An 18639-nucleotide genomic window follows, 5' to 3' on the forward strand; every position below is an offset into this window, starting at 1 on the left:
CCATGTGGTCACCTCCTGGGCACGCGGGAATCGAACTCATGCGGAAGTGGCTTAAGCTTCTCAGTGCTGTGCTTTAACCTGCTGCGCCACCAGGGAGGGCCCCTTTTTCTGTATTTTTAAAAATAATAAAATAGTTTATTTTTACATCATTTTGTGCCTTTCCCCCTCTCAATTGTCATCCCCGTGGGCTTCCCATCACCAAATCACCCTGTGCCATCACCACAGTCCAGTGCACTTCCCCCTACCCGCACTGTTTTTGATCCCATTCCCCACTCCACCCCTGTAAAATGTCTCTGGCATATAGCTGTTCATTATTATTATTATTTTTCCCCAGGAAGGACCTACATTTTTAACACCTTTGTGGACATCCAAATGAGATTGCTAGATTATGTGGTCAGAGTATACTTGGTGTTGTAAGAGCTGCCTCACAGTTACTGTGCCATTCGGCATCCCCAACCAGTGAATGAGGCTTCCTCTGTCCCAGAGCCTTTACAGCTCTTTGTGGTGTCAGAACCTTTAATTTCCTTTGTTCCAGTAGGTGATAGTGTCTCATTATTGTTTTAACTTGCAGTTCCCTAATGACATAGAATCTTTTCAAAATGCTCATTTGCTATAGATATATCTTCTCTTGGAATGCTGTCTGTTCAGGTCTTTTCCCACATTTTAATTGGGTTTTTGTTTTTTAGTTGTTGAGTTTTATGAGTGCTTTGCATAATTTCAATTCCAGCCATTAAAAAAAATTATTTATTTATACATATAAGAGCTGGGGTGTAGGCCAGAGGTACAGGGGTTGGGATGGGGTGAAAGAACTCACCAGAGACAGAGTGAGAAACAGAACAGGTGGTTTGACTGAAATACACTGTAGAGGCAAGCAGCAGGCAAGACAGAAGTCTCCTGAGCCATGTAGGTCACCTTCCTGGCTGGGAATCGAACTCATGCTTCAGTGGCTGCTGATGGGTTTATAGTGCTGAGACTTAACCCCTTGTGCCACCAGAGAAGCCCTCTATACCAGCAAGTCCTCTTACAGAGATTTATCACAGTCTGTGATTTGTCTTCTTATCTTCTTTACACAGTGTCTTTGCAGAGCAGAATTTTTCTTATTTTAATGAAGTTTGACTTATCAGTAGATCTTACTTTAGGTGATATAGCTAAAAAGTTCTCATTAAACCTGAGTCATCTAGGACTTTTACAGTTTTGCATTTTATATTTAGGCCTATGGGTAATTTTGAGTTAATTTTCATGAAGGTATAAGATCTGTGTCTAGATTCATTGTTTTGTTTATGGATGTCTAGTTTCTCCAGCATCACTTGTTGAAAAGACTATTCTTTCTTTATTGACATGCCTTTGTTCATTTGTGAAAGATCACTTGATTATTTATGTCGGTCTGTTTCTGTATTCTTTCTGTTCCACTGATTTCTTGTCTGCCCAATGCATTTTTAATTCAGCCTGAAGATTTGAATCCACTTTATTTGTGTGTACCTTGCACAAGTATCTATAAATATCTGCATAAATATCACTTAAGAGACATATTTGCATTGCATTTTTTCAGCATCTTTACTGAAGGAAAGTGTTACAAAACATGTTCAGGCTGATGAAATGGGCCAGTGTACTCACAGCTCATTTCATGTCATTAATTAAATCACAATGGTGACTTATTGCTGGAAACATGAATGGACCTTGAAAACATTATGTTGAGGGAGATAAGTCTAAATACCATATGATATCACTTATATGTGGGATCTCAAGGTCAAACCCATTGAAAAAAAAAGGTGGAGGTAGAATACTTCACATTATCAAGTGATTTTTGAGCTTCCAGCCCAGTGAAAATTATATTCATTGAGTACCTAAGGAGGAGGTTTGATTTCACAGATTGAATTTAAAATAAATATTATAGTATTTTATATTCTTTTTAAGTATGGGGCAAGCACTGTATTTTTAAGTATAATTTTGACAAAGCAGAATTTCTCTGTAACTTTTTAATTTCAATTGGATGGTTGATTCCAATGATTATGTATTTACAAATTTCCTGATAGAACATGAAATACTTAGTAGGAATCAAGAAACTGGAGGAGAAAGAACTAAAAGAAAACAAAGGTATGAAACAGAGAATTCTGAGTGTGGGTTCCCAGGTAGCTGTCTCAGATCCTTTCTTGAAAAATAACAGATGTTATTAAAAGCATGTCACTGTTGTTATTCCTAAGGGGTCATAGGAGCAGGTGGCTGTTTCCTGGAACCAGTGATGGATGTTTGCGGTGTTGCTTCTTGTCCTCAGGTCTGAGCTCCTTCTACTCAGAGTTGATGAAAGGACTGGGTGCCGGGGGACGCCTCTGGGAGCTTATTGAGCGAGAGCCTGAGCTTCCTTTTAATGGTAGGCCCAAAACTGCTTTCTTCTTCTCTGGGGTAAACAAATGTGGCTCTGGACAGCTAGACAGCTTCTTGCTTTTCCTGGGAAGGATGAGCATGATAAGGGTGTCATCCTTGCACAAGGCGGGGGAAGGGTCACCAGAGGAAAGCTGCTGTTGTGGTGACTTGCTGCAGCTGAAGATGCCTGGAAAGTGTGGGGGCTGATGGCATGGGGTGCTGTCCACTCTGTAACCCTGCTGGTGCTGTGCTCAATTGCAGCAAGGCAGAAGTGAGCACAGCCTGGGGTGAGGGTGTGGAGAGGGGAAGAAGGCGCATCCTGGTCTGTGAAGCAAATTTGTTTTCTGTAGTGACTTTTATATTATATCAGGCATAGGAGGGAAGGAAGAGGGATCACACTATGAAAGCCTCGACACAGTTTGGCTTTGGGTTGTGGAGAGAGCAATGCTGAGTAGAGCCAGCCCTTTTTTTTTTTTAATCAGCTGTTTTCCAGGAAGGCAGTACTTCACAAGCCTGGGCCAGTGAGGGCTTTGGTGAAGTAGTGGGGAGCAGTGTTCACTCCCATCCACTGACCCCTAGGATTTTTTTGGTTAGCTCAGGTGAATAAGTGAAAGTCCAGTATACTCTCCAATGTGATAGTTTATATAAGAAATGCACCTCAATGGGAAAGACTGAAGAGTTCTCCTAACTCAGGAGTAAGGTGTTGCTGGGACAGAACACACCTCTGGCCCTCTAGCTCCATGGCTGTTATGCGGTGTCCACTTATTTGTCATCATTCTCTCAAAACACTTATTCAGAGTGAGTGAGGTAAACACTGGAAGAAGACAACTGCAGGGAGAAAGTGATTGGGTTTGAAACCAGACAGCTCCGGGTGGACACTAACTCCACTATTTGCTAGTTTGGCAGTTGTAGTCTTGAGCTTCAGTGTCCTTCCAGTAAGATGGGGCAGTAATTTCTGCCTCTCGTGGTTGGGGAATCACACAAGACAGCATCCGTAGGCAGGCACCGTAGGCATCAGACAAAGCGTCTCCCTGCTCAGAGAGTAGGGCTTGGAGTCCAGGACAGCTGTGGCAGGTGGTGCTGTCCACCTAGGTGGGAGCCAGCATTAAATTAATTCTACTCTGTTTCTATTCCAGAGGGGGTCATCTTAAGCGAGAAAAGCTTCCATGGTGCTTTGGAGTTTAAGAACGTGCATTTCACCTACCCAGCTCGCCCAGAGGTGCCCATATTCCAGAACTTCAGCCTTTCTATCCCATCAGGGTCAGTCACAGCACTGGTTGGCCCCAGTGGTTCTGGCAAATCAACAGTGGTTTCCCTCCTCCTGAGATTGTATGACCCAGTTTCTGGTGAGTAGTTTGCCCCCTGTGGGGCTAGAGAACTCTCCTGAGTTTCTACTCTTGTCCCTGGGAGAGGATCTCATTGTGCAAAGACCTTGCAGTGTGAGAGCTGTAAACACCAAGCTCTGAGGGCTTGATCCCAGGAAAAAAAATGTCTCGAACAAAGGTGTCACTCTTGGGGCTCGGACAGCTTGCTCAGAAGGTTTGTCAGCCGTTTTGACTTTCTCATGTCTCACCTCTAGCGTGACTTCCCAGAGCCCACCTGCCATCTCCCATGCTGGAGTCCCTGGTGCCCTCCTGCTAGGAGGGGGATAGGCCAGGCTGCCCAGCAGCTATAAGAAGGTCCCCCCTGGGCCCTACCCCACCACCAGCCCCGGGAAGTAAGTGCCAGGGCACCAGCTGCCGAGCAGCCCTGGGGCCTCTGGCTGCTCAAACTGTGAACTGCTCTGTGGTTAGTGTGGAAACAGGTAATGGCCACCCGTGATGCCCTGTGTGACTGCCCCAGGGAAGCTGCTTGGGCAGTAGGGATTTTCTTTATGAATCTTGTTCTGATATTATTTTATTCTTAATTATAGCATTTTTTAAAGCAGAAGACACTTTGTTTCACTTATACCCTTTTCTGTTGAGATATGATTGATAACATTATGTTAGTTTCATTTAATATATGTACATATTGCAAAATAATCACCACAATATTTTCTGGTTAACATCCGTTACCACCCATAGTTACAACATTTATATCCTCCTTTATGTCAGACCCTAGAGTTGGTATTCCATATGTGTTCTTTTGAGTTGAGAAAATATTTCCCAATAAGTGAACAACTGTTAGTAAAAATCAAAACAGAAATCTAAATAGAATGGCTTATGGTTTTTGTATGTTGCTTTTTGGTTAAAGCAGTGACAGCTGGAATATGTGCTGATAATGATTTGGCTTGCAGATCTGATCAACCACCGAATCACCAACTGTGTTAAGAGTGCTACTACATTGTCCTTGGAATCACTGTCTAATTCACTCTGTTTGCGCTAAGTCAGAATCTAAAAAAATTCTACAGGAAGACCTAATGTCTTTACCTTTTACCAGCATGGAAGGCAGCAGCCTACAGCCACTAAGGTCTGGAGCTGTGCCTGCCTCATGTAACTGGCTGCCCTTCCCCCAGCATCCTTTGGTCAAGATATTGAAAGTGGTGCTTAAGTTGTTTTGCTGAGTTACTAAGTTTTATTTGGTTTCTCCTGTGTGTACAAGAGGTATAGATGGATCATCTTTTTTGGTTAAAAAGAAAGAAAAACCCTAGCTGGTTGGATGTAAACCAAGTCAAGAATCTCATTTCTTCTTCACAGTGAATAAATTAAGGGAGAAAGAAACTACATTTAAATTCCTGCCTGTACTGTAGAACAAGTCTACTTTTTAGGTCAGAGACGCAGCTCTTCCCCAGGTTGTGAAGTTTCCAGCCGCTGTTGTGACTCACAGCGCTCGCTGAGAAGACGCGGCTCCCTCTGTGGCCGCTAGATGTCCTCTTCCTGATCCTGGCCCACTTGTTGCACCCCCTTGCAGAGTTAATCCTGTCAGCTGCTTCTGGTTGCTTAGATGCTCTGCCCCAGTATCAGTGAGATGCTAGTTACTTGTAACCAGTTCTCCGAGTTACCTGCAGGGGAGGGTATTTTAAGGAGTTATGAAGGTGTTCGGCGATCTCCGGCAGGGCTGGACTTTGAGTACATGACCCCATCCGGACCTCCCCGCAGAGCCAGGTCTTCGGGGGTAGCTGCTGGTGCTGCTGTGGTCAGGAAGCTGGAGAACGGGGCAGCCGCTGTCCATCGAGGGTTCAGCTTCAGGCTGTGTCCCTTCTTCTTGTATTTGCACCAGCAAGTGACACCTCATGGCTTGCCCCTCTTCCCTGTAACTCCGAGTCAGAGCTTTGCACAGGTGCGCTTCTGTGGACACTGAGTCACTTTAGGGAGTCCGGAAAGCTGCCGCAACTCTGGGTGCAGGCAGCCTGGGTGGATGAACTCTGGGGCTAGTCGGCTAACCTTTGAGGGAGCGAGTAGATCTAGAGAGTCTGAGGTATGCTGATTTTAGTTTCTGTTTGGAGATTGTGAGCATCTTTCACCTCTAAGAAGCTGAGTCTGAAGTCTGCATGCGATTCTTTGTCTTTACATTAGTCATTGGCTACAGGATGCTCAGTGACTCTTTTGTTTTCTCTTTACAAGGAACGATCAGTCTGGATGGCCATGATATCCGCCAGCTAAATCCTGTCTGGCTGAGATCCAAGATGGGGACAGTGAGTCAGGTAGGAGAGGGTTCCATTTTTATTAGACTTTCATTTTAAACTGCCTTTTATCAATTTTCTTGGCCTTCAGCCTCTCAAAAGAGAAGGGATATAAGCTTGCTGGTGTATTGAAGTAATCTCACGTGGCAGGTTGCTTGGGTTGGTAAATAGTGCTGTTACTAAAACCTACACACTTAAGCTAGTTGACACATTGAATTTTTTTTTTAAAAGATTTATTTATTTGCGCATACAGAACTGGGGTACAGGCCAGAGGCTAAGGGGTGGCGAGAGGCTTCACCAGAGATAGAGTGGGGAGCAGAACAGGCAGATCGACGAAGAACACTGCTGAGAGGAGCAGCGGGCAGGTCAGGAGAGGTCTGCTGCGCCATGTGGTCACCTTCGGGGCAGGCGGGAATCGAACTCATGCAGAAGTGGCTTTAGCTTCTTAGTGCTGTGCTTTAACCCGCTGCACCACCAAGGAGTTCCCGACACATTGACTTTTTAATCAAAAGCTAGAAAGTCAGGATGGGGGGGAATGATATAAATGTTTAGCTTCTACTGACTCTTCAAAAATCCCACTTTCATTACTAGTCACAGTCTGTTGGTTTGCATAAGGGATTTCAGGGATAAGCAAGCAAAAGACTATGGCAAAAATCAGGGTCTTTGGAAAGAGGCTGCAGATTTCCAGGCAGAATAGTAATGGAATGTGGCGTTCTGACGAGAACATTTTCACCAGATCCTTTGACGCAGGAACTGTCTGAAATACCTGCTTACAGGCTTTGTGCCCGGGCATAAACCCAAGCTTCCCCCACTTCTGGGGGACAGGCACCTCGACCTTGCCCATATGCCACCCAGTAGTGATAGGAGCTCAGTAGTGGGAGGCTGGATACATATTATGCAGAGGTGGGGAAAAGGAGCTGGGTGTCTTTGCTCTCAGGACTAGTCCACAGATCTGTCAAAATGTCATGTTCCCATTTCGTTTGTATATATTCAAGGTGGAATGGAGTGGATTCTCCCTCTGTCCTTAGTGGAAGACACAGTGGAAAATGTTAATGGACTTGGGTCTTTCAGTGCTGCACAACTCCTGGGAGGGGGAGCTTGCATTTAGGAGCGCCTGCGAGGTGCGCCAAGCACCGTGCACGCAGCTGCTGTGGGGCCTTAACCGGCAGTGTGGGGCAACTGCAGGTGATAAAGTCACTCCAGGGCAAACATGAACTTTTTAAACAAGTTTACTGGGTGAATTTATAGGGAATTAAGAAGACATACTCTTTAGGAGCAGCATAATCATTTAATATAAGTATTATATAAAGTTCTACTTTATTTACTAGATATATTTGATTTTAAGTCACTCAAATACATCTCAATTTTAATAAGATCCTCTATACACACACTTGCTACTAAAAACTGACATGGTACCTCAAAATTTTTTGACAATTCAAAATGTCTGGAAGCCAGGAAGCCTAGTCAAGGCACCCTGCCCATGGATCGTAGTTTACTTTCCTCCCACACACGTTATTTGCTCAAAGTTCCCGTGTTGCGTTTCATCCTACTCGCCTCTGGCCTCTCTACTCTACACAGACAAGACCTACTAGTGCTTCTCTGAGTCGAATGAAAGAGTGTAGGTGAGTGCCCTGAACTCATTCACCGGCAGGCAACACCAGGTCGCTTCAAGTTACTGGCATCAAGTTAGAAAAGAGACACAAGAGGACGACGCGTCAGAACTTGCGCCGCAGGTCACACCCCGCGCGGGCTCCCGCAGCACTGGGCAGCACTGGGCAGCTCTCCCGGCTGCTGCACAGCGGCCCTAGGACTGCCGTCAAGAAAGGACAGCACGAGAAGACGGGTCCGGCTGGTCGTTTCTGTGTCAGATCTCTCCTCCATGCAATCTTCTGTTTAGGGAAAACTGAGACAGCAACCAACAACACAGTGAATGTTTCTTTTTCGTTGGTTAAGGTTTAGATGTCTGATTTCGTCCCCCTTCCCTTCAGTTCATTCTGGGCCATCATCAGTGTCTGTGCCATCCCCAACCCCTGTAAGATCTTCTCTTAGTGCTCCTGTTGGGTGGGCACCTTGGGAGAGGGGTAGGGAGCTTTGCACTAGGTGGGGGTCAAGTGCTGTGATTCTTTATGAGCCCTCCTGAGGTAGGTTGTGAGGCAGCTGAATCATCCTGAGAACTGTCTTCAGTGGACGTGTGAGACAACTCTCAGGTCAAACTGGTTCACATTTCTTCGATGGCCCCATTGGGGTCTGTCTAGTCACAGCTTGAAGCTCCTCCAAGATCTTGGTTTGGGCAGAAGGTGATGTTCAAATTTCAGCAGAATAGCCTGGAACAAAATAAATAGCCCAGAAGAGAATGAGAAAAACCCAAGCCCCTCCAAAACCAAGGAAAGACTCTTATTAGATATATTTGAAACCTGTTTTGAAGTTTTCAGTAAATACATTTTATTTTGATTTTGTAGGAACCAATTTTGTTTTCGTGCTCAATCGCTGAGAACATTGCTTATGGGGCAGATGACCCTTCTTTGGTGACTGCTGAGCAGATAGAAAGAGTGGCTGATGTAGCCAACGCAGCTGCTTTTGTCCGAAATTTCCCTCAAGGATTCAACACTGTGGTTGGAGAAAAGGGCGTTCTCCTGTCAGGTACCTTTGCAGTGATGGTGGCTCCTCTCCCAGGCACATGTGGTACAGTATTACTTTCTAGTTAGAAAACACCAGGTTTTCTCAGAGCTTATGACATTATAAAATCTCCTCTATATATGGACAAGAACTGGAGTATAAGCCAGGGGTGTGGGAGGTGAGAGGATTCACCAGAGACAGGATAAGGAGCAGAACAGGAGGGCTGACAGAAATACCTGCTGGGTAAGCAGCAGGTAAGGCAGGTGCACCACCTCCCTGACTGGGATCTAACTCGAACTGCAGTGGCTGCTGATGGCTTAATAATGCTGAGACTTAACCCCTTGTGCCACAAGGGAGACCCTACAAGAGCATGTATAGGGGCTTACTCTATTGTTGCCTCCAGTTTCATTTGTACAAGTTTTTCCCTAGGGCAGGGAAAGAGAGAATAACATTGAGAATGGCAAGTGCTAAGAATAGTGCTCTGAGGCAGAAGAGTAGGATCATAAACCCTCGCATCACTGATACCCTTTGCCCCTTCCACTTAACATGTTCAGAGTCCTGTCAGTGTGTTGAGTTCTGGTCTCCTGGCCATGTTCATATTCTGTTAGGAGGTGGTACCTGTAGTAGTTGAAAGCACAGCCCTTGCCTCTGTTTAGGGTGAGACCGTGGCTCTGGCACTCACCAGCTGTGAAATCTTGGACAGAAGATTTTGTGTCTCATTTTTCATCTTTAAAAGGAAAATAATGAGACTATGTATACTTCATAGGCATTTAAAAAATAGTAAGTGATATAATGCAGGTGATACATTTAGAAAGTGCCTGGTACATGGAAACTCCTCAATAAACGCTAACTGTAATATGTTATGATTAATTTTGAAATTAAAACGACAATATATTTTAAAAATAGGTTTCTGTCTACCAACTATGTCAGCTATGACTGACTGGAAGAAGCTACATTGAAATCGCCACATGTCCTATCAGAAAAACCTATTATCAATAGTATGTCACGTCTTTCAATTAAAATTATATATATTGCTATTGTCAGGTGGCCAGAAACAGCGAATTGCAATTGCCCGTGCTCTGCTTAAGGTAAGCCTGAGCCATTTGGCTGGGATTTTTTGTTATTGATTTAATTAGAGACCTTATAATATGTAATTTCCCTCCTCATCACCCTCCCCACTGCCTTTTTTCCAAGTGAAAAGATAGGGATGATTGATAGTTCTGGTTGAAGATGGGATTTGAATCCTAGCCCTTCAGACTCCCCAGTCCTCACTCTTAACAAGTATCCTGGGGGTAAAGCCCTTCCCAGTTCTGGTGGGAGATGAGTGGAGAGAGCACGTGGTGTCTGTTGTCCCAGTTTAACAAGCACTTCGTCTGTATTAGGAGCCCAGTGGTGTGCTAGGTTTGATGGAGGAGAAAGGTTAGCACGTGGACCTTCCATAGCACAGTTTCACCATAACCAGTAAAACACTGACCAAGTCAGAGTATCAAAACAGTACAGGTGCACTTATTGATATAATCTGGAATCAACTATTTAAACCAAATGGTACAGATTTGAAATACTTACACTAAACTCCTAGGAGGAGAGAGAAAGGTCATTTTAGCTGAATGCCATAGATATCATAATTTTTAGGAAATTATAGCCTTCCCTTTTGTTATGAAACAACTCCCTTAGATTTATACATGATTTGGGGGGGGGGACCAGTTTTATTTCCACATAAATTTAGAATCGTATAACCATCACATAAACCAATTTTTGAACATTTCTGGTACACTATATTAAGGTCCCTTGTATCCACTGGCAGTCTCTCCCCATTCCTACCTCTAGCTCCAGTGAGCATTTACCTGCTTTCCATCTATCTAGATGTGCCTTCCTGGAAATTTCAGATGTATGAAATCAGGCAAGATATGGTCTTTTGCTTCTAGCATCTCTCTAATGTTTTTCTGGTCCCTTCAGGTTGTAACTTACATCACTGCTTCATCCCTTTCTGTTGCTGAATGGGCTACAATTTGTTTATCCACTCACTGGTTGATGAGTATTTGCGTTTTTTCCAGTTTAGGGCTATTGTGAATAGTGCTGCTATGAATAGCATAAAAGTTTTGGTGTGGACCTATGTTTTCATTTCTTATGAATAGATTTCTAGGCAAAGCTAAAATATAATGTGCTGTATGTGTGTGTGTATTATATATAGTATTATATATATATAACACATTAAATACACACACATACATACACATATGAATTTTTATTTTTTTGTGTTGTTTTATGATGCTCCCAACCAAACTAAGCAGGACTTTGAGTCTAGACTAGTGTTATTCCTTTCCAGTCCACCTCACACAGTTAGTTGTTGACCAGCAGAACAAAACTGCACAATGAGCAATATCCGGTGCAGTGATGATGGTTTAAAATCATCCCAACTCTTACTTTACATACTTCAGACATTTAAGGGTTTTGTTTTTTTTTTTTTGTAGCAGCTTTATCGGTATATGACAATATAACATACCATACAACTTGCCCATTTAAAGTGTGCAATTCAGGGGTTTTTGTGTGTTCAGAATTGTGCATCCATTCACCATAATTAAAATTTTTCATCACCCCTAAAAGAGACCTTATGCTCTTTCTCAGTCACATAAACATACCCCACCATGATCTCCCCATTGGCTGTAGCCCCAGATGACCCGAGTCTGCTTTCTGTCTCTAGAGATGTGCATATTCTGGGCAGTCATATAAGTAAAGTAAGAGTCATACAACGTGTGACGTTTTGCATCTTAACAGTATCAGTCCTTCATTTCTTTTTATTACTGAGAGTTTGTATTTTTCTAACAAAAGTATGGTTTTAATGTTTTTCTTCTTCCAGAATCCCAAAATCCTTCTCCTAGATGAAGCAACCAGGTGAGAATATCTTAACACTATGTGTAATTGTATTAAACCAAATTCTTCCTTAATAAGGACTTGCTCTTCTGTACTTCAGTAATACAGTTGAAGAGGCCTTCCCCTCTTATGCTTTAAGATGACCAAGTTTGGATTCATAATGACAGTTGGGAGGCTGTGGGCTGGCTCAATCATGAGTTTAGGATTCTAGTTTCAATTCAGATACATTTGTGATGAATCCCTAATCACGCTCATCAGTAACTATGCAGAATGCTTGTCTTGTCAGAGGTCACAAGCTTCCTTTCTATAGTAACATTATAATACAGAATATAGAGAGAGAATAAAGAAGTTGCAGTTTTGGTCCTAGTAAATATTCACTGATAATGGCTACTTTAGGTGAAACAGAAAATACATGAGTATACATGGCACTGACATCTTTGCTTTCTCAACGGGCTTTCCTATTTAAGTGCATTGGATGCTGAAAATGAGTACCTTGTACAAGAAGCTCTAGATCGACTGATGGAAGGAAGAACAGTGTTAGTTATTGCCCATCGCCTGTCCACCATCAAGAATGCTAATGTGGTAGCTGTTCTTGACCAAGGAAAAATCACTGAGTATGGGAAGCATGAAGAACTACTTTCAAAACCAGATGGGATATACAAAAAATTAATGGACAAACAAAGTTTTATTTCAACATAAAGGAACAGTTGCTGGTAAATTGAATGAGACCTTACTGCAAAAGAGTATTACAGAAAAAAAAGATTATATGAAGTCTTTAAATCACACTTCAAGTTGTTTGAAATATGCCTATTTTTTCAAAGTTCGTAAAATAATCGTTTTGAGATACTTTCCTCAAAACTTTTTTATTAAGCATTTTAATAATCATAACTTTTTTAATGTCTATACCACTGAAGTTATTTTTAGGTTTTATACTTTCTTTTTACTTGGAATATTTTAATTAATGTAGGGATAGCATGTCACTTTCTTTCTCCTGCTGTTATAGACCGAAGTTATTGTCCAAATGACAACTTTTAAAAGGGAATTATAAATAAAATGCCTAATTGTTTTAGGCCAGTTTACCAATCCCTGTGTAATTCTCTTGGTGTACTCTACCTACTTTGTTTTACTAGGTATGCGATAGAAGACACAAATATAGCCATTTTATCCTGATAATCTTGTATCATGAATGTGACTGAGACATACATTGAATAGTTAACGTCACAGGTGGGAAGAGACACTTTATATCCCCCATCTCCTGTGTCTTCACAGGTGTGAGAGTTTCAGTGTGTTTTTCTGGGATGAGACTGTTTGGATGTATGTAGTTTTCAATATTTTGGGCGTATGTGAGTCTGATGAGTTTTCAAAAGTAAAGAATGCCTTTGAATAGAAAAGTTCTATTTTCATCATTCACTTATTGGTTTCTATTAGTATTTTGGGAAGTATGAACTGCCAGATGTTATCAAGAAAAATGTGAAACTGTATTTAACATATATGTTGTCTGAAGGCATGTATTTTGAAAATTACATCACAAAATGTATAATTTCCAGTCAAATTTTACAACTTTTTATGAGATATTTAAATAGTTTTGGAATTTCATTCAGTGAAGCTAAAATCTGAATCAGTAATTGTCAGCCTTAAAACATTTGAAGATAATTTGAAAGTTCTTGCTAGTCCATAAAATGTCAATAAATTTTAAGAACTTTTTAATCTTCTGAGAAGTAGAATGGTTTCTAAGGCTATAGTTTTCTTTCTTTTCACCTAAATGTCTCAAAATTCCTAAAGCAATGCTGACAACCATTGGATTTGACATGTTCCATATCAGTGCTGTTAATTTGCTGTTGCCTCAAGAAAAGGTGCTTTTTATATACAGTAGTGATATCCGGACTTAAGTAGTAATTATGTTGACACAATTAAAACTTTATTTTCTTCATGTATTCATTAATTTCTTGTTTATGCTGGAAGAAGAAACCACTATTTTATGATAAATGTGAAGTGTTATATTTCAATATATAAGGGAATTTATTAATGAATAAAATTCAGTGAAATAATGAACTGAGTGTTCTTTGAATTAGTGAACACTATATCTGTGACAATCATTTTTGTTTTGTTAAAGATTTATTTTTTATTTATACATACAAGAACTGGGGTATACATCAGATGTGTGGTGAGGGGGGCGGTGGGGTGGTGAGAAGATTTCACCAGAGAGAGTGGGAAGCAGAACAGGTGGATCAACTGAAATACACTGCTGAGGGGAGCCGTGGGTGCTGCAGGAGAGATCTGCTGCACCATGTGGCTTTGCTCCCCAGTGGGGGATTGAACTGGCAAGAGCTTGATAGTACTGAGACTTTCAATCCCTGTGCCACTAGGGAGGCCCTTCTGTGATATCATTTTAACACAAGTTCATTTGTATTCTTTATATAGTTTGCTATTATGGTGTGCATCTTAGAAAGGAAACAAAACACAATTACAGAGTTGGAGCTGAGGGACATATCTATGTGCCATAGAAATATTTACAAAACTTGAATGTGATTATGTTTTATTTTCTAATAAAGATGCTCAATTTTTCTTTAGGTAACATTTTATAATGTGGATTAAAATTTATAAAGAGCAAAGAAAAGGCCACACTATGTCTTTTTTTTACACTTATATACCATAACACTTATCACATAGGTAATCAATAAATCTGTAATGAATGCATGATCATACTTCTTCAGTTATCATATGTCTGGCTCCTGATTTCTTGCTCAAAAGTGATGGCAAGTGGTTCCAGCTCCTGCAAACAGCAGCTTTCAATAGACAAACCACTAACCAGTCCAGTAAAGCCCAAATATAAATTCATCCTACAAATTCTCTCTCAGATAAGGCTATTCTCCAAAGAAGAATGAAACAAGACTGACATATACTGGGCTTTTAATAACTATAAAACTCAAATTCAAGGTGCAAAGTTGAGTTAGAAGTCTAGGTGAAAAAAAGGAGCAAAGCAACCTGCCTCTATTGCCTTGGGGAGATGGCTGCCCCGTGCTATTAATGTGCAAAAGAAATGGCTTTCCCTGGGGAGTGTCAACAACTGAAGCCACATGGTGATGGCACATGTATGGACATGCCAGTATTAACTAGTCCCTTATTTCAACAAATATTTAAAGTCTATTGTGTACTATTATGGTATACACAAAGATAACAGCCACTGCCCTTGCTAAACATGTAAAGGCAGGAGTTACATGACAGTTCTGTAATTGTTATGACAAGTAAAAATATAAACAGCCCACATAAAGGTGCTCGGGGTGGGGGCGGCAAAGGATGCCGCATACGTAAGTCACTTCTGAGAAGACGCAAAAAGTGGGTCAACAGGGAAGACAGGGCATTCCAGGCAAAGGCATTGGAAAGGAATATGGATTTTTATCCCTAGACTTCTAGTGGGAAGTGCAAGGGCAGTGATGGAAGTAAAGTAGGGACAGAAAAGCCACCCAGAGTTAAATCACAAAGACCTTGCAGTGGCGTTTGGCATGTTACCTATAGTCAATGACCAGCCACTGGAGCATTTACATGGTCAGGGCAGCTTTGGATCTTCGTAGTTGTTTGTGCTGGCAGTGAGTAAGGCTAAGTGAGGTAGGGCTACACAGAGCAAGGAGACCCCCCCAAAAAAAAATCGAAAAAATAGGGGGGAAGTCAATACCAGAACCAGGGCAGATATGAGATCTAGAGCTACTCAGGAGCTGCGAAGTTTACAGGTTTCTTCCCCTTCTCTCTTCAGGTTGAATTAGGGAACAAAAACTTCATTTCCCAAAGCTCTCAGAGGAAGATCAGCGTGCAAATGGCTTTGCATTCCACTGCCGAGGGCCAGTCCCACCCACGGGAGTAGAGAAGGGCACCCGCCTTTGCAGCTTCTTTCGCCAGCAAGAAGGAAACTTTAAAGACTTTCCAGCCAGGGGCCGCCCGCAAGCCCCCAGTCCCGTTCGTCTCTCCAGCTCCGCCTCTACAGCCACGCCCCGAGGGGGTGGGGTGGAGACAGTCTGGCGTCATCAAAGCGCGCGTCTCCCCGGACCACGCCCCTATGCGACGCAGATCATTGAAATCATCACCGTGCGCCTTCCACCTCTGGAGTGTTCAAGCTCCGAGCGCGGGCAGACCCAGGTCTTGGAAACCGCGCGCTCGCTGGTACCGTTCCCTGCCCTCATGTTTCCTACCGTCTCCTCTCCGCGAACCCCGGGGCCTGGGTCCCGAAGGGGCCCGCTGGGCGTAGTTGGGCCAGGCTCCACGCCCCGGGCAGCAAGCAGGAAAGGTCTGTCCCTTGGGTCAGCAATCAACTCCCCGGTGCTCTTCTCGCCGGTCGGGCGGCGGAGCTCGCTGAGCTCACGGTAAGTGACGGTCGGGGTTGGGTCTAGCTACGGGCAGACTCCGGGACCCGGCGAGCCTAATGGGGTAGTGTCTTCAGAAGCTTCCGAAACTGGGCGTGGGGAGAAGAGGGAAGATGCCAGTCCTGGGAAAGTAATTCATCCTTGCGAATTCTTTCAACCTCACTCTGATAATTCTTCGAATCTTAGCTTTGCACTTTACATGGAATTAGCTCTTGTGTAAAGGTGAAGAACAAGTTGATTTGAATCAGTGGTTACCTGCTTTCTTCATATTACTCCTGTGATGTAGTATAAGTCATTCACGATTCTCTTATGTGAAATGACGATGATAATATCAGACTTAACCAAGTTCAGTCAGACCAAAGCGTCAATATGAAATTACCATCCAGACGTGGAATGTGGGGACGAGCCGCCAGTCCCGGAAAATATGTAGAATATAAAACATGCAAGTCGCCAATGTCTCCTGATTGGTAATTAAAGGGCTTTTGACTTTGTAGCTAAATTAAAAGGAAAAAGACTTTCCATAAGTAGTGAGATAAGAATAGTTTTGTTAGCAAATAAAAATGGGTGCCAGTTGACATCACTGGAAAAATCAAATTCTGCAACCCTCCCCCCCACTTTGCTAATCAACTAGAATTTAAGCAGGTAGCTTGTTTCTGAGTAGTTTCCTCTGAATTCGTCTATCAGAAATAAATGTCCCCACTTCAGGAAAACAGTAATATTGGGTCTTAAACCTATATACTTAAACTGTCTGTGGAATTTTGCAGTACTTTGAAGGAGAAATGATTTTTAAAGAATTCAGTTTTGTTGGCTGCTGTATTTTGAAAGTGCTCTTCAAAGCACTAACAACAATTGTCAAGTGTTTTTTACTCCTTTTGAGAATAAAACCAGAATAAAAAGAATAAAAATCATGCTTTTATATACTTTTTTAAGTCTCCTCTTTCTGGTGACATTAAAAGAAAAATCTTTGTAATACTTTGTCAGGGATCAAAGCTCTCCACTACTCTGTATTTACATCTTCTTATTTAATCCTGGTAATAAGAAGTTAATAGCCTTTATGCTAGCCTTTACAATTTTTTCCTGAGTGTTAAAAAAGGTGAGAAGAAAATAAATTCTACTGTTGCATCTGCTTTTATGTCAGGTAACAACAGATCTTCATGAATGTTGAATTCTTGCTTGATTGTACATATCTGGTTGGTTTGTCTAATTATGGAGCTGATGAGAGCTTGAAAAGAATCTAACTTAATGTGTTAAGGCTTTTTTAACTACAGTGTCTGAGAAGCTCTCTCCATATATTTAAATGTAGATTGAGACCCTCAAGATGACCCATAATTTAAAAAAATGAGTCCAGCCCAACCTTACTATTTCATTGCTAGTAGAGCAGGGTTATAAAAAGTTTTAAGTAAGTAGAATGTATATCTAATTTATCTAATTATGAGAATGTGAGAATTTGAAATTAAGTTTTTTTCAATCCTGTCAAGAATTTTTTTTTTTTAAGATTTACTCCAGCATACCAAGCTTGGGTACAGGCCAGAGGTGTAGGGGTGGTGAGAGGGGACAGAGTGGGTAGCAGGACAGGTAGATCGAAGAAGTATACTGCTGAGGGAAGCAGTGAGCAAGTGAGACAAGAGAGGTCTGCTGCACCATGTGGGTCACCTCCTGGGCCAAAGATCAGACTGGCAAAGAAGCGGCTGTGGCCAGCTTGCACCGCTCCATCCTAACCCCTTGCACCACCAGGGAGGGCCTTGTCAGGATTTTTTTTTTTTTAATGAAAGATGCACTTAACGCTGTCTGAGTCAATGTTTATTTCACTGTTAAACCTCATCTTGTTTATTAAGGGTTTTTTATTGTGAAATTACATGTACAAAAATTAGGATAATGGAAAAATTTAAGTTATGGGTAAAATAATATGGTCTCTTTCTGTAGAGGAACACCTACACGAATATTTCCATATCATTCCATAACTGATTCTACAAACTATGATGTAAAAACATTTGGATCATCTCTTCCTGTTAAAATCATGGAAGCGCTAACGTTGTCTGAAGGTGAGTGCCATTATCCACTTATTAGCAATTCAAAATGAAGGCTAGATCTAGCATGGAGATGGACATTTGTACTTTCTTTACCTTCACCTAAATGGGGAAAAACAGATAAACTGTTTCCTTACTGTAACTGAGAACATGATTTCTCTTTAAAATGTTTATATTTAATGAGAGGATTTATTATTTGTGTTTCTTTATCAAAGTAGAATTACAAATGTTGTTAAATATTATAGAAAGTAGGATTGGGAGACCTGGAGAGCCACTTGCAAAAAATAAAGCAAGACCCATATTTAACACCATACATGAAAATCCACTCAAAATGGATTAAAGACTTCAACGCAAGAACTGAAGCCATAAAGAATTTGAAAGGAAATATAGGGAACACGTTACAGGACATCTACCAGATATATATATGGGAACACAACCCCAGCAGCAAGGGGAACAAAAGCAAAAATAAGTAAGTGGGACTGTATTAAACTTAAAAGCTTTTGGACCTCAAAAGAAACAATCACAAAAACAAGAAGGCAATCTATAGAGTAGGAAAATACACTTCCATACCATACATCTGATAAGGGGTTAATCACCAAGATTTACTGAGTACCTAATAATCCTCAACAAAGAAACAAATGACCCAATTAAAAAATGGGCAAAGGACCTCAATAGACTCTTCTCTAAAGACATTCAGATGACCTATACACATATGAAAAAATGTCTAACATCACTTATAAGAGAAATGCAGATAAAAACCACACTGAGGTACCAACTCACCCCTGTGAGAATGGCCCATATAAAAAAG

At 41.8% G+C, this 18639-nt stretch overlaps 2 protein-coding genes across 2 annotated transcripts in view; both read left to right on the forward strand.

The window, feature by feature from the left end:
- The window catches only part of ABCB10 (ATP-binding cassette, sub-family B (MDR/TAP), member 10), a gene marked incomplete at its 5' end in the record, with an annotated part of 27982 nt that extends 14491 nt beyond the window's left edge, over positions 1 to 13491 (forward strand). Inside the window, 7 exons of the mRNA XM_004692942.2 lie at positions 2273 to 2368; positions 3498 to 3707; positions 5904 to 5983; positions 8422 to 8602; positions 9623 to 9666; positions 11436 to 11470; positions 11917 to 13491. Coding sequence (XP_004692999.1) covers positions 2273 to 2368; positions 3498 to 3707; positions 5904 to 5983; positions 8422 to 8602; positions 9623 to 9666; positions 11436 to 11470; positions 11917 to 12148 — 878 coding nt within the window. The remainder of the gene's footprint in view (positions 1 to 2272; positions 2369 to 3497; positions 3708 to 5903; positions 5984 to 8421; positions 8603 to 9622; positions 9667 to 11435; positions 11471 to 11916) is intronic.
- A 2071-nt stretch (positions 13492 to 15562) lies between these two features.
- Positions 15563 to 18639, forward strand: part of NUP133 (nucleoporin 133kDa) — a 32227-nt gene continuing 29150 nt past the window's right edge. Inside the window, exons 1-2 of the mRNA XM_004693043.2 lie at positions 15563 to 15804; positions 17728 to 17846. Of these exons, the coding sequence (XP_004693100.1) occupies positions 15623 to 15804; positions 17728 to 17846 (301 nt within the window). The 5' untranslated portion in view covers positions 15563 to 15622. The remainder of the gene's footprint in view (positions 15805 to 17727; positions 17847 to 18639) is intronic.

This window comes from Condylura cristata, unplaced genomic scaffold (assembly GCF_000260355.1).
Source record: "Condylura cristata isolate star-nosed mole 26May11 unplaced genomic scaffold, ConCri1.0 scaffold00035, whole genome shotgun sequence".
Taxonomy (NCBI): domain Eukaryota; kingdom Metazoa; phylum Chordata; class Mammalia; order Eulipotyphla; family Talpidae; genus Condylura; species Condylura cristata.